The sequence below is a fragment of the Microtus oregoni genome, unplaced genomic scaffold (assembly GCF_018167655.1).
Source record: "Microtus oregoni isolate MIOR12 unplaced genomic scaffold, Mior012 000029F_ref0000214, whole genome shotgun sequence".
NCBI classification, from domain to species: Eukaryota; Metazoa; Chordata; class Mammalia; order Rodentia; family Cricetidae; genus Microtus; species Microtus oregoni.
The window spans coordinates 15429627-15452068 of NW_024543088.1; the positions used below are offsets into that span (position 1 = coordinate 15429627).

The 22442-nt window shown below is 50.4% G+C and overlaps 3 protein-coding genes across 9 annotated transcripts; 1 reads left to right on the top strand and 2 right to left on the bottom strand.

The window, feature by feature from the left end:
- Nucleotides 1-17: 17 nt before the first annotated feature.
- On the bottom strand, nt 18-11176 carry Xab2 (XPA binding protein 2). Its single transcript, XM_041678051.1, has 19 exons — nt 11062-11176; nt 7717-7865; nt 7350-7473; nt 6872-7069; nt 5349-5483; nt 5095-5259; nt 4090-4234; nt 3715-3866; nt 3504-3623; nt 3265-3396; nt 3044-3175; nt 2846-2959; nt 1524-1686; nt 1245-1435; nt 979-1101; nt 714-885; nt 451-580; nt 250-359; nt 18-152 (listed from the first exon to the last, which is right to left on the bottom strand). The coding sequence occupies exons 1-19, from the start codon at nt 11110-11112 to the stop codon at nt 91-93; spliced, it is 2568 nt and encodes an 855-aa protein (XP_041533985.1). The 5' UTR covers nt 11113-11176; the 3' UTR covers nt 18-90.
- A 128-nt stretch (nt 11177-11304) lies between these two features.
- LOC121464973 (protein PET100 homolog, mitochondrial) lies at nt 11305-13132 on the top strand. 2 transcript variants are annotated; one of them, XM_041678114.1, is made up of 4 exons: nt 11305-11443; nt 12125-12211; nt 12381-12413; nt 12989-13132. In XM_041678114.1, the coding sequence occupies exons 1-4, from the start codon at nt 11417-11419 to the stop codon at nt 13070-13072; spliced, it is 231 nt and encodes a 76-aa protein (XP_041534048.1). In that variant the 5' UTR covers nt 11305-11416; the 3' UTR covers nt 13073-13132. The 2 variants fall into 2 exon arrangements, with proteins under 2 accessions (XP_041534048.1, XP_041534047.1); XM_041678113.1 differs by lacking the exon at nt 11305-11443 and adding an exon at nt 11450-11787.
- Nucleotides 13133-13142: 10 nt separating this feature from the next.
- Pcp2 (Purkinje cell protein 2) lies at nt 13143-15826 on the bottom strand. 6 transcript variants are annotated; one of them, XM_041678108.1, is made up of 4 exons: nt 15750-15826; nt 14734-14848; nt 14436-14560; nt 13143-13321 (listed from the first exon to the last, which is right to left on the bottom strand). In XM_041678108.1, exons 2-4 carry the CDS (start codon nt 14786-14788, stop codon nt 13202-13204), a joined length of 300 nt encoding a protein of 99 aa, XP_041534042.1. In that variant the 5' UTR covers nt 14789-14848; nt 15750-15826; the 3' UTR covers nt 13143-13201. The 6 variants fall into 6 exon arrangements, with proteins under 6 accessions (XP_041534042.1, XP_041534043.1, XP_041534041.1 ...); XM_041678109.1 differs by lacking the exon at nt 15750-15826 and adding an exon at nt 15428-15495; XM_041678107.1 differs by lacking the exon at nt 15750-15826 and adding an exon at nt 15161-15259.
- Nucleotides 15827-22442: the final 6616 nt, after the last annotated feature.

Sequence of the window (22442 nt, forward strand, 5' to 3'; positions counted from 1 at the left end):
AGGCTGAGACAGTGATGTACAAAGAGGGGCTGTATTACAGAGGTGGGTATGGGGGAGGGACGATGGAGAGAAAAAATAGTGTAGAGGGTGTCAGTCTTCCTTCAGGCTCCCAAATACAGCAGCTGGCACGCTCTGCTGTTCCAGTCGGACTTCTGTGAGGGAGGTAGGGTTGAGGTGGTTACTCCTCTGGGGGTAGGATGGAGAGTAGCCCACCTCTACCCTTGACCCCTGGGCAGGCCGGCCACTGACCATTGGGCTCCAGGTCCATCTCATCCTCGTCCTCTTCCTCGCCCAGCTGGATCTCCTCGGGATTGGCCTGCTGAGCCAGCTCTGCCAGCTCGTCCCTGGATGCATCACTCCTAGAGTTGGGGAGGGAAGGTGGTCTCAGTGGTACTCCCTCCCCCCCAGCCTCCCTAAGAAGGACTGGACCATGCACCCTCCTGTCCTCACCTTACAAAGAAGATCTTGCTCTGGGCCCTAGGGGGCTGGTCCCGCTCTGCCTCAGCTGCTAGCTGCTCTGCCCGCTGTTCTAGCAACTTCATGTCATCCATGCCGCTCTGCCCAGGAGCCAGGTCAGACACTGTGGGGTACAGCAGACCAGTTCAGGCTGACTCCAGGGGCTGCCAGTCCTAGGCAGCCTAGGCTCTGAGATGGGGAAGACACTGCCCCTTGTGGCCTGGTCATGATTAGGAAAGGGAGGTTAAGCAGCTCACCTGTGCCTGTGGCACTGCCGGACACCTTGAGCATCTGTGAGGCCATGAAGTTGACTTGAGTATTATATGTGGCCTGCACACTCCGACGTATCCTCAGCATCTCCCTGATGGTGTCCTCATTGCCATGCCGAACCTCAAAGTCCTTCCATGTTTGCCAGAATGCCCCAGTTGTCTGTGGAGGGGTGCAGGCATGTGGGTGATCCAGGTGCTTGGTGTAGATCCCCATTGCCCACCCGTACCTCCCCGAACCCAGACCCAGCCCTACCCTGGGGTCACAGATCTGGGAGCAGAAACTGTAGATGGCCCGGGCGCGGTCAATTTCACCAAGCTTGCACTCCATGTCTGCAAACCGCAGGCACATCTCCCGGGCATGCTCATCAGACAGCACCTGACACCATGCAGTTAGAGAGAGTGGGGTGGTGGTGGTCAGTACCTGGCTTCAGGAAGGCCTTTTGCCACCCTCTACACAGGCAGGTTTTTGCGATCCTTCTGTCTGCCTGAACCCCAACCCCATACACTAGTGGTAGGTACCTCAATGGCCTTCTGGTAGATGCCACGAGTGTGGGTGACACCATAGATCTCAGCAGCCCGCTTGATGTAGATATTGAACATATCATACTGCTGGGCTGGCTCCACTGCCCTGGTAGCGCGATCATACACGGCCATGGCATGACGGGCAAGGCCCCACTCCTCCTCCAGCTGTGCATACAGCAGGTATAGTGCTGCACAGGACAAGAGGGTCCAGTTAGCAGTTCAAAGCTCAGCACACACCACCCACCCCAATGTCCCGTGACAGCCCAGATTTCTCACTCTTGGCATATTTGGGCGGGCAGCCATCTAGTGCCTGCTCGAAGAGGTCCCGTGCACGTTCCAGCTTGCGGCCCCCGTAGCGGGCAATGAATTTGGTCAGGTAGGTGCTCCAGATGTCTGACACGTTGGGCCATTTGAACAGTGATATGCCACGCTCGTATGCCTGTTTCCAAGGGAGATATAGAGGTGTCAGCACCCAGATGCCCTTGGTTCATGTCTTCCATAAGCCTGCACTGGACCCCTTCTCCCTCACCAACTACAAGGGCCTAAGGTATAGGTACAACAGGGATTTTCTAAACTTCATGGATGAGGTAGCTCCTAACCTCTACAGACACGGGCACCCAATATTCTAAGAAAGGGTTCACATTCCTAGGCAGGATCGGGGACATGTGAATAAATGCAGTCTCCTACCTGTGTATCTGCCTATGGCCCTCACAAACACAAACACACCCACCACTGTATCCACCTACACCCTATCACTTGAATAAAAACCAATGGGAGCTGCACACATGGCGCCCACATTTATTCTATTTCACACAAGAACCTGGAGAAAGACTCAGAACCAGGCTGTGGGGGAAGTGTCCATACCCCACAGCATCCATGCACTGAGGCCCCGATGCCCAGTGTTTTACCATGCAAGTATTTTATTTGAAAAAGGGGAAACAGACTTAAATGATATTAGGGTAGGCCTAACCAGTAATGACTGGTGGCTTTACAAGAGATCAAGGACCAAGATGTTGCTCAGTGGTAAGAGCCCCTGCTTCAAATTCCCAAAGTCCTACTAAAAGGAATAAAAACAGCCCCATGATAGTTACTGTTGTCAGCTTACCAGCATTCTAGAGTCAGATTAACAGGATTCTAGAATGACCTAAGGACAGGTTTAAAAGTCTTACTTATGTTAACTGAGGTAGGAAGATCCATCTTAAATGTGTGTGGGGGGCGGGGGGGAGGTACCATCCCATGGGCTGCGATCCTAGACTACATAAAAGGAGAAACTGAGCCAATCGCCAGCATTCGCCCCTCTCTGCTTCCTGACTGCAGGTGCATCGGGAATAGCCATAGGATGTTTCCATTGCCATGCCTGCCATGATGCAATAAATCCTCTAAATGGGAGCCAGAATAAACTCTTCCTGCCTTATCTTGCCTTTGTCAGACGTTCTGTCCCGACAAAAGCGAGAATAACTAAGCCAAGCCCCTATCCCGTGGTCCTGATGTGTCTAAACACAGACGCACAGACAGTGCTAGAGAGAGGACATCTGCAGACCACGAGGAACCCCTTACTGTGCCTTGGCCTTGACTTGCAGCCTTAGTGCACGCCTCACCTTAAAGCTCTCCTCAAAGTACTTGTGCTCCTCTAGGAACATGGCATAGTTGATGACGATCTGCGGTGTGGCTATGCGCAGGTCCAGGATTCGGTCATACACGGCTTTGGTTGACTGTGGGGACAGAAATAGGTCAGGGAATGCTCCACTCTAGGGCTGGCAACCAGCTCTGCCTCACCCCTCTCCATGGCAGCTGACCTGGAAGGTGCCCAGACTTTCCTCCAAGTCGGCAAGCATGGACCACACCTTCAGCGACTTGTATACACGGTTCTGCACTGGCTCTGAACCATCAAAGTACTCAGCCCTGCGGGCAGGCAATGCTGTAGCTTTCTGTGGAGAGACAGTGGCAGAGGCAATGAGACGCTGAGAGGTTGTCCTGGGCCCCAGTACCCACCTCTGGTTGGTCTTCACAGCCTTACCCGCAGCAGCTTCAAGGCCTCATCATAATTCTCATGCCGGAGCTCCAGCTCCCCACACTGGCACCACACGCTTGCCAAGTCATCCACTTGCTTGAAGTTTACCTTGGTGGCCTTCTCTAGGATGACACGGGCCTGTGGTGATGGGCAGAGACTGAGTGAGACCCTGCCACTTGGCCACCCCTAAGTCCCATGGTGAAAAGACCTGTACACAGATGCATGCATAAATGTAACTCACTTACATCATCCAGCTGTCCATTATCTTCATAAAACTTGGCAAATGCAACCCACAGCGTGTGGGGCTTGCCTGTGGCCTTGAAAGGGTCCACTGTCTGCACAGCCTCTGTGTATGTGTTGATAATCTGGAAGAGGAGGATCAGATAGGTGAGGACAGAGTTTGGCAATGGCAGATCTAAGAGGCAGGGCAACATGGGCTGGGGGACCATCACGTACCTCACGGGGGTGGCCCTGATGCAGGGCCACACGCTTGTGCCACTCATGGACATGGTGTGGGTTCTGGCGCAGCAGGACACTGTTGAGGAGTAGGGGCCGCCGGCTAATGAGCTGCTCGAAGCGGGCCAGGCGCAACTCCAGGTCCACGTCATCTGGGAGCCAAACACGTTCATGAAGCTAGGAAGGTTGGAGGTAACAGCACAGGCCCTTGGCTACCTCTGTCTTTATGCTTCCTTTCCTCTAAGCCCAGTGTATATACCCTAAAGAGCCAGGCTGACCACCCTGTACCTAGCCCCAGCCCTCCTGCCATGCCTGTACACAATTATGGCTACTCCAGGATACCCTGACCTCGATGTCCACCATCGCACACCGTACCCTGCTCCTCACGCCCCAGTTCAGAGGAAGTCTCCATCTTTGCTGCAATCATGCTCTCCTCGAACTGGGCGTAGCTGTCGAACACCTGGCTGAAGTCCCGCACAGTCATCACAGTGCGCACAGCCTCCTCGTACACGTCCCGAGCCTGTGGGGCTCAGACACAGGGTGAGGAAAAGTACAGAGGGGAGGCATGAGAGTCCACCCACAAGGACCAGCAACCGAGGGCTACCAAGTGCTGAGCACAGAGTGGAGCCCTGCTGGCCCGTGCCTGCCCTGCACTACGTGACAGCCTGGAACTGCAGGGCCTCCTCTGTAAGCTAGGTAGCCCCCTGTGCAGCACCATCTCAAGACTTACGTGAGACACCTCAATAAAGCACTGGCCCTGAAAGAACAGATGAGTGCCAGGCAGTGGTGGCACACACCTTTAATCCTAGTACTCATGAGGCAGGGGCAGGTGGATCTCTATGAGTTTGAGGCCAGCCTGGTCTACAAAGCGAGTTCTAGGATAGCCAGAGCTACACAGAGAAACCCTGTCCTGAAAACCAACCAACCAACCAACCAACCAACCAACCAACCAATTGATCAGCGACGCTTTAGCTCCCACAGAACTCTGAGCTCAGCTTGCTGAAGCTATCTTTTCCTAAGTGCAACACTCCCTTCTGGAGGAAGGAGGAGGCTCCTAAGGCTCAGAAAATAAATGAAACTTGCAAGATTCACAAGACCCCTCCAAACAAGACTCACAAGACCCCTCCAAACAAGCTCTCAAACAGGACACTCACACTTACGAGGTCCCAGACCACATGGCGAGGAGGTAAGAGAAGCAGACCCCAAGTCAGCCCGTCCTGAAGTTAGCCTCTCTCCAGGGCTCTGCACCCATCCTTACTGCTGGGGTGGAAACGTGGGCTATGTGATGTGTCACACACAGTATGTGCTTGTTGCCTGGCCGTGCACTCTGAGTGTCCTCCAGAGACCCACCTCACAGCGGAGGCCTAGGTACCCACATACCTTCTCGAAGTGGCCACTGCGGATGTAGTAGTCAGCCAGCGAGCACCATAGCTTGCCCAGCTGGTCGGTGAAGCGGGTGAGTCCACCACGGATTATGGCATCTACATTGAGGGACTGTACCTTGTCCGGGTTCTGGGAGATAAGGTCGCAGAGCTCATGCCACAGCTGCAGGACACAGGGAGTTGGGGACATCTCAGTCTTGGTCCAGGATGGAGGACACCTCTCACCCAGCCTCCATATTCCACCAGACCCACCTGGTAGTTGGACTTGCCCGCCTTGGACACAAAGCGCTCGTCGTTCACCACGGTGGCCAGGCGTTGTGCAGCCTCATCCAGCCGGTCACTGGATTTCAGGTACTCGATGTATTCCTCAGCACTCTCAGGACTGAGCTGGAGAAGACCCACCCCACTGGTGAACGGGGCTGCAGGAGATGACGTTTCTCAAGGCCTCCCAACCCCATTTACATGTCTTTTAGCAAACAGCCAGCTCAACTCAGCCAGCCTCAGCTCTCTGGTGGTGCAGCCTGGGCTCAACGGTTCAGTCTCGGACCTTGGTCTTGATACCATGGGTCTAGCTTGGCTACAGCACTTCTGCTGGTCAATGTTAACTATGAACCCGGCAGACTCTAGAATCACCTCAGAGATGGGTCTGTAGTTACATGTGTGAAAGATTATCTGGACTATGTTCATTTATATGAGAACGCTCACGTTCCTTATGGATAGGATCACTTCCCGGGCAGGGATGCTGTATAACACAGACACATTGGGCAGCACACAAGCGTGCATGCATGGCTGTTTTCTGATCTTGGATGTGATGTGACTACGAGCTTCTTCTCGTCTATGCACCCCTGAACTGTGAGCCAAAGCAAACCCTTCTCCCTTACATTGATTTAGGGTGTTTTGTCACTGCCACAGGAAGAGGAATTGAGACAGTAATCTAGCCTGGGCCTTCAGCCTCAGCCCTGAGTGGTCCAGCCTTGACACCTCCCCCAGCCACCACCCTGTCCAATTACTTCTAAGCAGTCCAACTTAGACTCAGATGGTCAGGAAAGGACCTGCTTCTGTCACAAGCTGCTGCCCAAGCTGTAGCGTGCTAGGGAACTGACGACAACAGTTATCACAAGCCCGAGCACACATGCTCCGCCTGCCATGCTGCCCACTGCCCTCTCCCCTCTTCCCAAGGCCGGGTTTCCTTCTGTTTCACATAACTGGTTCATGTATGTGTCTACCAGTTAGTCTGAAAGTCCGGTGCAGGTGCTGGTGACTGCTTTATGCACGCTCTCCCTAGCTCTCATCTCTACGCCTGCTGTGGAGCAGGTACAAGCTAAAAGCTAACTACTTAAGAACCAAACATAGTAAACCACAGGGGCTGGCAAGAAGGCTCAGTGTATAAAGCATTTGCCTTGCAAACATGAGGAATCCTTAGAACCCACATAAACATTGGGTAGCCATGGCAACACTGGAGCGGATCCCTGGGGCTAGAGGTTCTAGCTGGTACGCTCTCGGCTCAGTAAGAGATCCTTCCTCAATATGCAGAGTAATTGAAGATATCCAAGGTCAACTTTGAGCCTCTACATGCCACACACCCATGCACGCGCGCGCGCGCGCGCGCACACACACACACACACACACACACACACACACACACAAAATCACAAATAAACTGTTTCTATCCATAGGAGCCTCTTCCTGCAGCCTCTCTGTTGCATGAGGGCCCTTATCCCAGTGAGCCAAGGTTTGGAAGCCGACCCGGCAAATGGACTGTTCAGTGGTCTTACCTTGAGGAAGCGACGGTAGCCTCTCACAGCAGTCTCAGGCAGTGGGTGGGAGCGTAGGAAGCGGAGGTACAGGGGCCAGATGCGAGAGTGCTGTGTGATGGGTAAGGCCCGGAGGGCACGATCAAAGGTGCGGCGGGTGTGTGTTACTCGTCCCTGGTCCATGAGGAACTGGCAGTAGTCTAGCCACAGACGTGGCATCTGGAAATAATGGAGAGCAATGGGCCAGGTCTGAGCTACAGGCTCCATGGCCTGCTTGCTATCCATATCTAGGGCATAAGGGCAGCAGGGAGACAAGAGGCCTCATTACCCCTCACTGAGCTCTGTAAATGGGCCCAGTAAACTTGTTAGTTCCTCGAGTCAGTGGAACATTTGGGTGGACCTATACTGTTTTGTTGGAGCACTGTAAGGAAGGGGTAGACATCTGTTTACATATCCCTGGAGAAACAGCTCCCACTCACAGCCCCTCTCCAGCTCCTACCTTGTGCATGAACACAAAGGCCCTCTCATGGCAGTTGTTGACATCTTCATAGGCAGGATCAGTCACGCAGCGATGCTTCACCTGTGCCCGGCGTGCCTTCAGATAGCGGTACCAGAGTTTGTAGCTATAGAGTGGGAAAGACAGACACAATGGCTCATGAAACCCCGAATCCTTCCTTTGCTCTGAGGAGGGGTAAGAGAGCTCACGAGGAAGGGAAAGACTGGGACACGAGAGGTGTGACCCACGGGGGCTGTGCTTCAGGAAGGGAGGCCACAGCAGTCACCTGGGACACAGTGCCGTTTGGGCTGTGCCGCATGCGGAGGGGTGGGGCTGGTGAGGAGGGTAGCACAGGAAGGGCCATTTTCACCTGCAGGGAAGCAGTTTGAGTGCCCGCTCGTACAACTGATTGAGCCGGGGCTTGGGGGCCCCCTGTTTGAACTCGATGTAGCGGAGCCAGCATTTGACGGAGAACTGATTCCTCATGATTTCTTCCTCATAGGGAAGGTCCTCCTCCTCCTGCCAGGGGAAGGGAGAAGAGGCCTGTCCTTAGTCTCGGTGGACTCACATCCTATAATGGGTCTTAGCATCAAACTCTAGGCTTCGACTAAAATTCCATGCCCCAACAAAAGGCGGTGGCGCAAGCCTGCACTCCCACCACTTCAGAACAGAAAGGCCTCAAAGAATAAAACAAATGCGAGGTTGGTGAGAAGCCCAGTGGGAAGAGGCACCTGCCACCGAGCCTGAGATCTGAGTTTGATCCACATCGTAGGAGAGACTCAGTTCCTTAAGATGTCCTCTACTTTCCACATGCACACACGACTTACCTCTTGCACATGCTAAGATAAAAAAAAAAAAAGAATAAGAGAAACCAAAATGTAATAGAAAAATGGCCCAGTCAGTATGTACACGCATGACTCCCTGAGTTCAGATCCCCAACGCTCATATAAATGCCAGGCATGGCAGTGTCTACCTATAATCCCAATGCGGGGCAACCAGACAGGGGTAGATCCCTGGAGCTCATTAGCCAGGCATTTAGTTAGCCAGCGAGCTTCAGGTTCAGAGAGAAGACTTTGTCTCAAAAAGATGGAGAGCAACTGAGGAATACATCTAACATCTATTCCTGGCCAATACACATTCACACACACTCAAGCACTACATACACACCATACTTAAAAACAAACAGGGCTAGAGACACGGCTCAGCAAGCAGTTAAAAGCATGTACTGCTCTTGCAGAGGACTCGAACTCAGCTCCCTGCACTCACCTCAGGCAGCTCATAACCACCTATAACTCCCGTCTCTGGCCTCTATGGACACCTGATTGACAGGCATATACCCATACAAAGATACATACACAAACATGATTTTAAAAATACATCTTTAAGCCAGGCGGTGGTGGCGCACGCCTTTAATCCCAGCACTCGGAAGGCAGAGGCAGGCGGATCTCTGTGAGTTCGAGACCAGCCTGGTCTACAAGAGCTAGTTCCAGGACAGGCTCCAAAACCACAGAGAAACCCTGTCTCACAAAACCAAAAAAAAAATAAAAAAAATAAAATACATCTTTAACAAGCAAACAAACACAACACAACAAGGTCCCAGGCACGGTTTCTTCCTCTGTTGAAACAGGATTACGAGTCACTCGGATGCTACAGCAGTAGTTCTCAGCCTGTAGGTCACATCTCCTTTGGGGGATGAAAAACCTTTTCACAGGTGTCAACTAAGACCACCGGAAGACACAGATATTTACACTGTGGTTCATTACAGTAGCAAAACTACAGTTATGTAAGTATGGCCAGCCGGTGGTGGCGCACGCCTTTTTTAAAAAATATTTATTTATTTATTTATTTATTTATTATGTATACAATATTCTGTCTGCATGTATGCCTGCAGGCCAGAAGAGAGCACCAGACCTCATTACAGATGGTTGTGAGCCACCATGTGGTTGCTGGGAATTGAACTCAGGACCTCTGGAAGAGCAGGCAATGCTCCTAACCGCTGAACCATCTTTCCAGCCCAAAACTACAGTTATGAAGTAGCAATGAAAATAATCTTATGGTTGGGGACACTACAACATGCGGAAGTGTATTAAAGAGGCACAGCGTTGGGAAGGTTGAGAACCGCTGGGCTAGAGTGTCAGTGCAGATCTCTGACCCTCGGAGCTCAACTGCCCAAGGACACTTCTCAGCTGCTAGTGGTTAAGGAGACCCCTGCCCAAGTATCAGCTTTGGCCAGTAAATCCCACTGCCCACTCCCTGGTCCCAATTCCCCCACTCTAAAAATTTTTTGGCAATTCCATACATATATACAGTGATTTTTGGACATTTTCACCATCCATTTTCCACTCCCATGTCTTCCCTATAATCTCTAGACTTTTGTGACACAGGCGCACAGGTCCGGGCGCCAGACCTCCACCACTGTCAACAGGAGGCATCTACTCACAACACTTCTCCCCAGACATAAGGCTTTGCTCCCCCATGCTCATACTGTCAGCACCAGGCCTATCTTCATGCCAGGCCCAGACAATGAAAGTTTAAAGATTTCCCCACCTAAGACAGGGTCTCACTATTTGCTCTGGCTGTCCTGGAACTCACTATGTAGACCGCATTGACTTCAAACTCACAGAGATCTACCTGCTTCTGCTTCCCAAGTACTGGACTCAAAGGTATGTGCTACCAAACCTGCCTCAAAATTTTAAAGTTTTTCATTTATTTATTTTTTCTTCCAGCCTCTTCTACGGAGGCAGATACAGATGGATTTCTATGAGTTCAAGGGCAGGCTGGTCTACAGTAAGTTCCAGGCCAGTCAGAGTTACATAGTGAGATCTTATCTCCAACAAAACAAAAATACTTTTTTGTAGGTGTATACATTCATATATGCACATGTGAAAGCCGATGCTGGAAGAAGCCAGAGGTCCTCCTCAATTGCTCTCTGCCTTTTGAGACAGGGTCTCTCACTAGCATTTTATGGGTGCTAGGGTTCTGAACTGAGGGCCTATGCTTCTACAGCAAGCACTTTATCAACTGAGCCACCTCCGCAGCCCCAGGTCCATCAAATTTCTGGCCCTTCAGGATCTCATTACCTTGTACTTTAGCTCAACGCTACCCCAGAAATTGCAAGCTAAAGGGTTTTTATCTCCGGAGCTGGGGTACACACACATATTTGTGGGGGGATATAGATCAATTGTAGAGTGCTTGCTTAGCACGCTCAAGACCCTTGGTTAAACCCCAGAAACCCACATACCAGTTATGGCCCTTAACCCAAAACACTATAAACGCAATTTAAATATGGAGCCTCTGTTTCAGCCACCAAAATTTCACCTTTTTAGGATCCCAGGGGCCATCCACATCACTAGTCTTTTCTTCATCCTTCAAGGTTCTTGTAGCCCCAGAAGTCAGAACTCTAACCCGGTCACTATGTCTATCAAGATCCATACCTTTTCCCTACTATCCCCTTCCGCTCTTGACATCAAGACCTTAACTTCAAAAGCAGCTCCTCGCTTCACTCAGGCATTGAAAGACCCGGTTCTTCATTCCCGGCCTGGTCAGTGTTTTGACATGTCGCCTTTGGCTCGTTAGGATCCCCATGGACTGCTGGGCTTACACAATCTGGATCTAACCCCCCCCCCCCCCCCGCCATAGCCAGATTCCGAGCCGGGGAGGAATCTAGCTTCGGATCTTCCCTCACGGATCACTCTTGGGCTCGTCGCAGACTTACAAAAACAAGATCCGGCCGCTCGGGACGCGGAACCCGCGCCATCACCACCATCTTCCTGGATCCCAGGTACAGACGAGAGTCGTGCTCTGGTGGCGTCACTCACAGAAGGCCCGCCCTCTCGGGCCAGAGTTTCTCTATTGGCTGCACGTCACTTTCTCTGCAGGGCCTGCTCTGTCGAATTTTGTATCGTCAAGGCTGTGACCGGAAGCAGAAAATCGGCGCCGGAAGATGACGCCACCATGCGCGTTATTGGCCACTTAGCTTTAATATCGCGTCTCAGATACCCCAATGAGATTTTGTATTGCTGGAGAGTCGCCTTTGGGCGGAAGTGGCTTCATAGAACACGAGAAGCGAGATGGGGGTGAAGCTGGAGGTGTTTCGGGTCAGTGAGCTCAGGAGTGGGTTGGCCGTTTGAAAATCTTTCAGAATTTGAGAATAGTTATTGGAAGCGAGAGAAGGGCAGAGCGGGGAGTTCCACGGAGAAAGTATCTGAGATTTGTATTGAAACTCAGCGGAATGAGCTCTAGCTGTGGGGGCTTAAAATGGAGAGGCTGGGTTTGGTCTGAGGAAGCGTCTCAGAGAAGAATGAAAAGGAGGCTTCAGATCCAGAAGGGGAGCCCCGGGCTCCTAATAGGTCTGTCTCAGTAGGTCGACTTCTATATGTAGAAGAGGATAATTGAAAAAATGAGGCCTCTATTTAAAATGCTACGGGGATCAGATTGGGAGGTAATAACATCTCAAGAATATATCTTTGTAGTAAGAGCTGTTGGACTGCCCCCCCCCCACCGCCGTGCGCCTTGGTGTGTATGTGTGTGTGTGTGTTTGAGAGTGAGGCTTGGACAGGACTGTTACGTATAAAGCCTACTGGATCAGGAAGACCAGGCTTTAAGGTGCCGAATTTCTATTCTCCTGGTAGGATTTCTGGAGTTCCTTGGGGAGGCCTCGAGGCCAGGCTCCTGGCCTGTGTAGAAGGATAGATCTGTCTTCTGGACTTTCCTACAATCTCCCTGTACTAGGGTGGTGATAGTTCTGGGCTCTGTCTATCCACCCCTTGCTTTTGCAGATGTCACTCTACCTCACTTTCCCCGTGGTTATGTTTTGGATCTCCAATCAGGCAGAGTGGTTTGAGGACTATGTTGTCCAGCGCAAGGTGGGTACCAGGAGAGTTTGCTGGGTCATTCCTGGAGATGGGGAAGGCAGGATATGAGGCACTGACTTGTTGCTGGGGACCATTACCTGCCTCTCATGTGCAACTCTGCTTTGAATGAGGGACTCTGGCTTCTCCTGGCTGTGTTCTCACCTGTGACCTTGTTCCACAGAGGGAGCTGTGGCCACCAGAGAAGGAGGCTCAGGTAAGGAGCCCATTCTTCCAAGGGGCTGGGTCACCTTACCCTGGGTGGACTTGGAATAAATTCCATCATCAGCCATAGATAGGAAATTGGAAACAAAAAATCGAATAGGAGTTCCAGGCTATCCTGGGCTAGAGACCTTGTTTCCATACAAGTTTCTTACTGTTAGAGATGGGTTATATCCGTGATTACTTGGAAGTAGCGGTAGGAGGATTATCAGATTGAGTCAGCCTGGACTGCAAAAGGTTAGAGAGAGGGAGCAGGGAGAGAGGGCTGTAATTGCAGCATTCTAGTGCTTAGGAGTGGATGCAGGAGGATCGAGAATTCTGGGTATTCTCTCCTGCATAATGAGCTCAAGACTAGCCTGTCTTAAAAAGTGGGAAGGGCACAAATGGTCTCATATATTACCATCTCCCTGAAGGCTCAGGCTGAACTCACTGATATGGTGGTTGTGATTTGCATGGGGTCCCAGGATGAATACTGAACTGTCAAGCCAAAGGAAGGGTAGTGGGAGTAAGTCCAGGCCCTGCAGTGTGTGCCCCTCCTTCCTTTCCATCACACCCTTTTCTTCATTCCAGCGCCAGGAGCTAGAAGAATTCAAACAGAAGGTCCGGAAGCAGAGGGAAGAAAGACTTCTTCAGGCTGCTCAGCAGAGCTCCTGAGACCTTCAAGTATTCAAGTCCCGGCGCCTCTACCCAGGAAATAACACACACTCAATGCTTTGTTACTAGTGCCAAGCGTTTTATTGTTGTTTTCAGGGGCCAGTGGGGGGCCCAGGATGGCTAGAACTCTCAAGGAGCTTGTGTCTGGGGTTGGGGGCTGCTGTTCCTGCGGAAGCTGAGTGCAGCAGGGTCCTGAGGGGTGAGCAGGGGTTGAGGGCTGAGGGTCCCGGGTCGTTTCTGCATTCCATCCTGCGGATGAAGAAGGGTCAGACAGAGGGAGGAGACCAAGGAAAGTGCAAGCCAGAGGAGCCTTTAGACAACACTTCTTTTTGTCTGCCTTCATCTGCCAATCAGTGTGGTATTTGGTATGAGACAGTCAACTCTCAGTGGGATCTTGGTTAGGACCTGAGCTGTTGGTTTACATCTTTAATCCTAGCACTCAAGAAGCAGAGGCAGGAGAATTATCTCAAGTTCAAAACCAACCTGGTCTATGTAAAAAGTTCCAGGCTCACAACCCTGTCTCAAAACCAAACAAACAAATGGGCTGAGAAGATAACGTAGTCATTAAAATCCTTGCTGTGTGCACTTGAAGACCTGAGTTTAATCCCCAACTTCAAAATGAAAAGCCAGATGTGGTCTTATTCACTTGTAATTTCAGGGCTTGAGTAGAGTCAGGAGGAGCCCTAAGGCTTCCTGGCCAGCGAGCCTGGTCTACTTGGTGAGTTCCAGGGCAGTGAAAGATCCTGTTTCAAATGGTGATGGCGATTGGGGAACAATATCCGAAGTTAACTTCTGGCTCCGGCCTGCATGTGTGCACATGGTGTACTCAGACACAGAGCTGGGGGTGTAGCCCAGTTGACAGAGTGCACCAAAGCTCCGGATTCCATCCCTAACCACACAGACCACTCCTGGTGGGTCACCTGTAATCCCAGCACTAAGGAGGTACATGTAGGAAAATTAGAAGTCTAAAGTCATCATTGGCTGGTGGGTTTGAGGCCAACTGGAGCTACATAAAACACTATCTCAAAAACAAAAATACCCTCAAACAGAACCCATGCTCTTTGTTAATACATGCGTGTGTGAGCTCATCTGCCCTTCTCCCAGGAGCATCACCATAGGAAAACTGTTTTCTCCCTGAGGCCCCTCCCAGGTACACAGATGTTGTGGCAGGAGTTGTAACATCTAGCCATCATTCTGATACCAGCACGAGTCTTGCATGATCTTAAGCCCCCTGACATCCACATCCATCTGCACTTTCCTCTTCTAGAGTTAGAGACAGGGTCCCGTCCTATCTTGGCTAGAGATGGGCATAATCTAGAGAGCTGTACTGCTTCACTCCACAGGCTATCTAGACATCACCTACCTTGGGACCGATAGGTTGGAAGCCAGGCAGGGAATTGACTGTTACACGCTGGTCATCCATGCGGCGGCCCTGGGTGTCGGCCAGCATATCCATGAGATTGTCCATCTCGGGAGCAGGGCCACCCTCTGGATCAGAGACAGGTGGTCATGAATACAAATCCAAAGGAGGTCACATGGTGCTTTCCAGCCTGAGTCCAAAGAGCCACAAGACCCCAGGACCCCTGCACCTCTGCCGCATTTGCTTCTTAGGCAGTACCCACCCCAGCCCTGACCCCAGCCCAGCATCATGCCCAACTCACGGCTTTCTGGGGTCTGGCCTGGACCAGCCTGCAAGGAACAGCGCTGCTCCTCCATCCGATCGCCCTGCACGTGGCTCAGCAAGTTGAAGAAGCCTTCTTGGTCTGGTGAACCTGCCTTGGGAACAGACATGCTTGGTTTAGCTGGGTACTGTACCGTCCCTGCCTTCCATCCAGCGCCCACCCGAGCCAGCGCCTGCTTTCCCATCTCTGCTCTCACCATAGTCCTCACAGCTCTGTAGAGTTTCTCAAAATGAAACGTAAGTCTCCTTCCCTGAACTGCCCCCCCCCCAACCCCCACCTCCCACCTCCCAGCCTGGGGCCCCAGCCTGCAGCACAATTTCACAAGGTACCGCCTCTAGGGACAGTATTCCACCACTGTCCTAGATCAAGACCATACTGGGATTGGTTTGGGGGCTGGGACACTTACCAGAGAAATGGGGCTCAGAAGTGCCCCTAAATCATAGCACCTATCATCTCTTGAGGGGAACAGTACTAGGAATCCAACCATTTGCCCTGGGCAGGGGGAGGGGCACTTATACCCTCCTAATATACCCCCCATGTGTTATGGTAACTGGGTCAGGGGACCCCAGAGACTTGCTTGCTAATTAGATGCCCTACAAATGAGTTAATCCTGTCAGTCATGGGTACTGAGACCTCAAGAAGCTGGTGGTGGAGTCAGGCAGAGCCCTCTTACCTTGTTCAGACGGCCTGAGCCCCCCTCGCCCCTTTCTTCTTCCTGATCCATCATTTGTCTTTCCCACACTTTCCTCCTGGCCTGTGACAGGGTCCCCACACCTGAGAGGGCCTTTTAAAGGTCCAGGATGTGGGGGAAGGGGAACAGATACCTTTCCCCATCCCCAAATCCCCAGCTCATATCCCATCTGCTCCCACCCACGCTTAAGCTCCAGAAAGATGATCTCTAGGTAATTGTTCATCCAGACTGATGCTGAGGTGGGTGTGGGTGGAGGGGGCAGGGAAGTCCAGGTTTGGACCTCACTGGACCGAGTCATACTCACGGGGCCCTGAGGACTCTCAGTTGGGGACAAGAAAAAGCCAGTGCAAAACAGGAGGGTGGAGGATGTCCCCAGGCATGCCATCCAGTTCCTGTCTACAGGTTTATCCCTCTGCAGGGCAGATGACATCTGCAGGGGGATAGCCAAGGAGGGAGCTGGGGTCCGGTACTCTTCAAATCCCTGCACCCTCCACAGACACACAAGCCAACCTGGTGCCCGCTACTCACCACTCCTGAGGTTCTGTAGTCCCTACCCTGGGGCTACCCTGAAAGAAACATCAGATCTCCTGTCTATCTGCCCCTCAAAGGCCAAGCTGAGTGTCTTCAGTCTGTCATTCCCACATGGAACAGGAGAGGAAGTTCCTGTCCACCCCAGCAAACAGGGGCTCTGAGAGCCTGGTCCTGTCTTTAAGATGCCTTTCAGGAAACCAGATAAGCTTCTTTTCCAGGGCTGGAGAGACGGTTCCTGGGTAGGAGCACTGGCTGCTTTGCCAGAGTACTAGGTTCAATTCCTAGCACCCACATGGCAGCTAACAAACATCTGTAACTCCAGTTCTAGGGGAATCTAATGTTCTCTTCTGGCCTTCTGGGCACCAGGCACACTCACAGTGTACAGAGATACATACAGGCAAAACATCCATACACATAAAATAAACATTTTTAAAAGTTCAAATAAATAAAGTTAAAAGTTTACATTTTTTTTCTTTGGGGGTGTGTGGGGTGGGGGTTGTGTATAGTGTATATGTGCACGTGTGGTACCTGCATGCTCGTGTGAAGACCAGAGGTCAGCATCAGGTATCTATCTCCCTCTACTGCTCTTTACCTTCCTTTGAGACACAGTCTGAAAAATTAAACCTCAAGCTGCTGGGTTTGGCTGGGCTGGCTGGGCATTGAGCATCCTGGCTTTAAATTTATTTTTATATTTATTTTATGTGTATGGGTGTTTTGCCTGAATGTATGTTGTTGCACCACATATATGATGTGCCCATGGAGGTCAGAAGAGGACACTGGATCCCTTGGAACTTGAACTATGAATGGTTACGAGACACCATGTGGGTGCTGGCAATTGAACCTGGTTCTGTAGAAGAGGAACAAGTACTCTTAACCACTGAGCCATCTCTCCAGCCCTCAGCTATCTTTCATTCTCTCCCTCCCTCCCTTCCTCCCTCCTTCCCTCTCTCTCCCTCCACCCCCCTCCTTTTTGAAATGTTAAAACATGGTCCTGGCTGTCCTGGAACTCGTTGTGTAGACCAGGCTGCCGTAAATTCACAACTGTCTTCCTTCTGATGCTACCAAAGCCTGGCTTCTTTTACAGTCCAGGTCCACCTGCTCAAGGATAGCACCTCCCAGAGTGAGCAGAACACTCCACATCCATCAGTAATCAAGAAAATGGCCCCATAGACATGCCCACAGCCAATCTGATGGAAGGCAATTCTCAACCAAAGTTTCCTTTCCCCACGTGTGTCAACGACCAAGACTAGTCCTCACACCCTCCTGAAGTTATTGAACCAGCACTCTTACCACCTGCCCCAGCTCTCATGTGGCCATCAGGGCCCCAATACTCAGAACACAGTATGGTGTCCTATTCTCTGTAGGATGTATGCATTTCCTAAGGGCTGCTGGGTCAGTGTCTCTCATAAGGTGGTTTAAAGCTGCAGGAATTTAGCGTATCAATAAAGGTGTCAGGGAGGCCATATTTCTTTTGAAACCCAGGAGTCTGGGCATTCTGCCTTGCCTCTCTGTACCTTCAGTCTTGGGATTCCTTAGCTGGCAGCTTCTATACTGGGTCCCTGCCTGTGGAGACACACAGCACTCTTTCTGTTTCTATAAACTACCAGCTTGGGTTTTTGTTTGTTTGAGATAGGATAGGATAGGTAGATAGATAGATGATAGATAGATAGATAGCCTAGAACTTGTTGATCAGGCTGACCTTGAGCCTCCACTGACACTCCAGTCTCTGCTTCCTGAATGTGCCACCATGTCCAGTGGCTATAAGGCCATCTAAAGTTTTATTTATTTATTGCTTTGTGGGGGTGAATGTGTACGCCAGAGGACAACTTCCTAGTATCAGTTCTCTTCTTCCACCTTCATGGGGATTTTTTTTTTTTTTTATTTTCGAGACAGGGTTTCTCCGTAGCTTTTTGATTCCTGTCCTGGAACTAGCTCTTGTAGACCAGGCTGGCCTCGAACTCACAGAGATCCGCCTGCCTCTGCCTCCCGAGTGCTGGGATTAAAGGCGTGCGCCACCATCGCCCGACCCTTCATGGGGATTTTAAGGAGCTCACACAGGTTTTTAGAATTAGTCCTGGCTGTCCTGGAACTCACTCTGTAGACTAGGCTGTCCCCAAACTCAGAGACCAGTGTGGTGATATTTTGTTTGTGCTTTAACAACTAAAACTTGCCTAAAGATCAGAGTGTGGAGCTAGCCACACTATTTAGCCATAGAGGTCAGGCAGTGGTGGCACACACCTTTAATCCTAGCACTCAGGAGGCAGAGACAGGCAGATCTGTAGCACAAAGTCTAATTGGTCTTAATAATAAAAACCTGGAGTCTGATATCGGGGAAATGCTGTAAGATCAGAAAATTAAAGGAGTCAGCCACTAGAGAGATTTTTTTTCCTCTACCTAATCCTCTGACTGAAGGGGGTCTGACTAAGGTCATTTTAAAACACCGTGTGTGTACATATTCATATGTCTGCAGGTGCAGGCCAGAGGACAACCCCTGGTCATTCTCACAAACACTGTCCACTTCCTTTGAGACACACATTTGTAAAACCAGCACTTAGGAAGCCAAGTCAGGAAGATCTCAATTTCAAGGCCAATTTGGACTACATAGGAAGCTCCAGGTCAGCTGGAGTTACAGGAGGACACCCAGTCTCAACTGCAAGACCGGAACAGGAATATACCTCCAAAGTTAATGTGAAACCAAAACAGGGAACATATATCCTGCAGGTGAAGGGTTCTGTTTGCAGTTAAGACAATTAAGAATGAGTTTGTCCTGTGCAGGTTAAGGTTTCTGTTCGTAGTTAAAGGATAAGTGCTTGTTTGTCCTGTGTTTAAGTCCTTGAAAGTTAGTTCCCATTTATAATTAAGAATAAGTTCCTGTTTCTGCAGAACATGTTTTCTACACCTACACTCAACTTGTGACCCCATTCACATGATGTACATCCTTGCCAAATTCCTTCCCTTTCATAGTATCTTTCTAACAATGTGGAACAGCTAACTCTCTCGCCCTTGTGAATACCTTATCTCTCCTGTAAAAGGGATTTGCTTTCTCAAATCCCAATTTAGGGAGAAGCAGCCAGATGGGCCAGTCCCTGGTGCACCCCAAAATATAGCTTGCTTTAATCAGACTGAATAAAAAAAGAAATAAAAAGGAAAAGAAGGGAAACATGACTGCTCCTATGTATGATGGAGGTTTATTGGAGATATGGGGGACAGCATAGCCAGGGACAGGGACATCTAGGAGAGTCCAGAGTGGACATGACCAGACTGAGCTCTGCCATTTGAGGAGATGGTGGAGAGGAAGGGGAGAGGAGAGAAGAGAACCAGTTGCAGTAGTCAGGAGGCCCAAAGGTCCAAAGAGGGCAGGTAACTGAAATGGTTGATTATATAGGCAAGGGCAGTCTGGCTGGAGAGTTCAGGGTAGGGGGTGGGGTACGCCATCCGGAAGGGCCCAGTAACAGGTAGGGGCTGAAGGATGCAGGGAGAACCTGATGGCCAGGTCCACTTTGATTTGCGAAATAGGCACCTCAGTCATTTGTCACAGGGTTGAAACCTAACACAGGCAACTGTGGACTTGTTTTTTCTCCTCTTAATTCTCAGGTTTAACACAATAACAAACAAATGGATTGTGGCAGTAGATGTATACCCTTTAATATGCCAAAAGCCATTCATTTGTATACATGGCACATATGCGGAGGTCAGAGGACAACTTTCAGATCTCTCCTTCCAGCATGTGGGGCCCTGGGCTAAACTGAGGTTGTCAGCCTTGGTAGAAAGAGGTTTCCTTGACAAACCATCTCACTGGTCCAGTGAATGACTTCGGCAAAGCTGTTAAAAAGGAGACAGGAGGAAGAAAAAGAAAGAAGGAATGGCCCCAAGTCCCACAAAGGTGGCTGACCGTCCTTGTTCATCTGTACATGTCAGATCTTGTGGGTTGGTCCTGGGCATGCAGGTTTGTAATCCCAGTCACTCAGAAGGCTACAGCAGGATTTCAAATTCAAGGTCAGCCTGGTGATTAAATAAGACCCTGTTTTAAATGAAAAAGAGGACTGGAGATATTGCTGAGTCCTTTAGGGGAGGGAGAGAGAGAGAGAGAGAGAGAGAGAGAGAGAGAGAGAGACGAGAGAGAGAGAGAGAGAGAGAGAGAGAGAGAGATAGAGAGAGAGAGAGAGAGATATTTTTCTCACTGTAAATCTTGGCTTGTGACCTGAGAAATCCACTAAAGAGGGATGGCTTAGTTTGTTTGGTCTCAAAGAAACTCAATGTTTGGTCCCAAACCGGTTAATTGAGAGGTGCCTGGTAGCACACCAAAGCACACTCTGGCTGCCAAACTTACTCAGTATCCTTGAATCCTCTCTGCGATTCTCACTTCACCCCCTACCCTAAACCTCTACAGCCCAGGGGCTTCACTTCCCTCCCCCAGCTTTGGAGTCCTAAGCTCTCTCTCTTGGTCTGATTGCTTCTGTCTCTCTCTTCTCTTCCTCTTTTGCTCTTCCTGTCTCTCATCTCATGGCCTGGTTCAGTCTACTGGTCAGGTCTACTCTACTACTTTCTCTTTCTGCCCTGGGCTCTTCTAGAGGCTTCTGGCTATACTCTCACTCATATCTACAATAAAATCCTTCTCAGCCATACCTTGGAGCGATCATGTCCTCATTTTCACTCAAGTTTGACCCAAGAAGTCTGGCCACTGCCCTTTGCTGCTTCTATAAGCACTTCTGGCCTCTATTGGTCATCTCCCACTCCTGCTACCCACTATCCACTCCTGCCAGCCACTTCCGGCTCCTGTCACTTCCCATTCCTGTCAGTCATTCTCACACTTACTTACAGCTCACACCCTTACCCTCCTTCGTTCCCTATAGGATTATTTATTTATTTTGATACAGGATGTCATGTTTCCCAGCCTGTTCACTAACCAGCTATGTAGCCAAGTATGGACTTGAATTCCTGATCCTCCTGCCTCTAGACGTTGCTGGGATTACATGTGTGGGCCACCATGCTTGGTTTAGGTGGTGCTGGGGTCGGAAACCTGAACTTTGTGCATGATAGGCAAGTGCTCGACCAACCGAGCTCCATTTGCAGCCCCACCTGGAAGATTTATTTTCAGACTGGCAAGTCCGCATCCACAGCTATCACTTGTTACATTTGCAACCTCATGCCTATGGGTGACGCACCCTCCGTCACAGGGTGTCAGCTCCTCTCTAGAGAAACGACGGAAGCAGGCTCGGCTCTGACATTCTGAGATTAATTTGATCCCCACCCCCGTGTGTGTGTGTGTATATGTGTGTAGCGTTGAATCTGCACATGGACATATCAGCACAGAGATACAATTGTCACCCTGTGTGTGTGGTTCTTGAGATAACACTGTGACAAACATCTGGAGCTGTTGCTCAGTGGTAAAGTGCTTGCTGAGTACATATGAGATCCGGGGTTTGATCCTCTGTCACCGTGACCCCCAACCCCCTCCCCCATTTTTTTAAGAACTAGGAACCTCCTCAAAGCTCAGGAAGTATTGTGGAAGAGGGGGTGCTGAGAAATGATGCTTCCAGACTTCTTTCCCCCAAAGAGATGACCAGGGAACCGGGACGTGGATGCAAAAGCAAGGTTTCTAAAACTGTTACGATCCATCCTTGCAACTGTTCTTTCTTTGGGACTCTGGTTTCAGCTCTTCCCTGTGATCCCTTTAGTCTTTTATCTGGGTGACTCTTGAATTACAAGGTTTAACTGACAGAGCAAGATAGATGTGAAAGGAAGAGTTCGTGTGTAGGCTTGTTTGGAATAAACTTCGCTTTTGCATCCAAGTTCCGGTTCCCTGGTGGTCTCTTTGGGGGGGGGGGGCAAGAAGTCTGGGCACAACACAGACACGACATGGTTGTTACCTTCGTGCACTCTCTGCGCTTACGGTGTTCCCTGCACACGATCACGCCAACACGATCAGTCAAAATTCCAGTAAGCAGCACTAACTAGACACAGTGGGTTACAAAACAAACAAGCAAGAGAAGACATCAAGTGGGGAGGGTTACATATTGGGAGGTATCTGGGGGAGTAGAAGGAGGAATTTGGGGTGGATATGATTGTTACAGGCTCAGAAAGCCTCATTCTTTTCTGACCTATTGGAACTGAAGGGGAGTGAGACTTTTTTTTCAGTGATGTAGCCACTGGTAAGTTGCTGATGCTGCTGTAAGCAACCCCAGTTAAAACCCATCAGGACACACAAACACAGCAGGTAGAGGTGACTGAAGGGACGCTAGCCCACTTGAGCATGTAACTCTGTCTGGCCTTTCCCTTCTCCCTCTTTCCCCCTGCCTTGCTAAAAATCATTAGATTGTGTCCCTAAAGCTAGCCACCAAGGTCTATCTCCTTATTTGGACACTTTCCTGTGCCAGACTCTTTGCTGAGGACAAGTACCAAAGTCCAACAATCAAAAGCCCCCCTTGGTTCACCTAATTAACACGTCCAATCAAAATATGCCACT

Coding starts and splice junctions, on each gene's coding strand:
- Xab2 (XM_041678051.1), bottom strand. CDS start 11,112: ATGGTGGTGATGGCGCGGGTTCCGCGTCCCGAGCGGCCGGATCTTGTT. Junction 7,070..7,349: donor CCTTTGTGTTCATGCACAAG/GTAGGAGCTGGA, acceptor CATTATTTCCAG/ATGCCACGTCTGTGGCTAGA. Junction 886..978: donor CCCAGATCTGTGACCCCAGG/GTAGGGCTGGGT, acceptor ACCCCTCCACAG/ACAACTGGGGCATTCTGGCA.
- LOC121464973 (XM_041678113.1), top strand. CDS start 11,746: ATGAGGCCTCTATTTAAAATGCTACGGGGATCAGATTGGGAG. Junction 12,212..12,380: donor ACTATGTTGTCCAGCGCAAG/GTGGGTACCAGG, acceptor CTTGTTCCACAG/AGGGAGCTGTGGCCACCAGA. Junction 12,414..12,988: donor CACCAGAGAAGGAGGCTCAG/GTAAGGAGCCCA, acceptor TCTTCATTCCAG/CGCCAGGAGCTAGAAGAATT.
- Pcp2 (XM_041678107.1), bottom strand. CDS start 15,241: ATGGTTGGATTCCTAGTACTGTTCCCCTCAAGAGATGATAGGTGCTAT. Junction 14,561..14,733: donor AGGCCAGACCCCAGAAAGCC/GTGAGTTGGGCA, acceptor TCTCTGATCCAG/AGGGTGGCCCTGCTCCCGAG. Junction 13,322..14,435: donor TCCAACCTATCGGTCCCAAG/GTAGGTGATGTC, acceptor CTTCATCCGCAG/GATGGAATGCAGAAACGACC.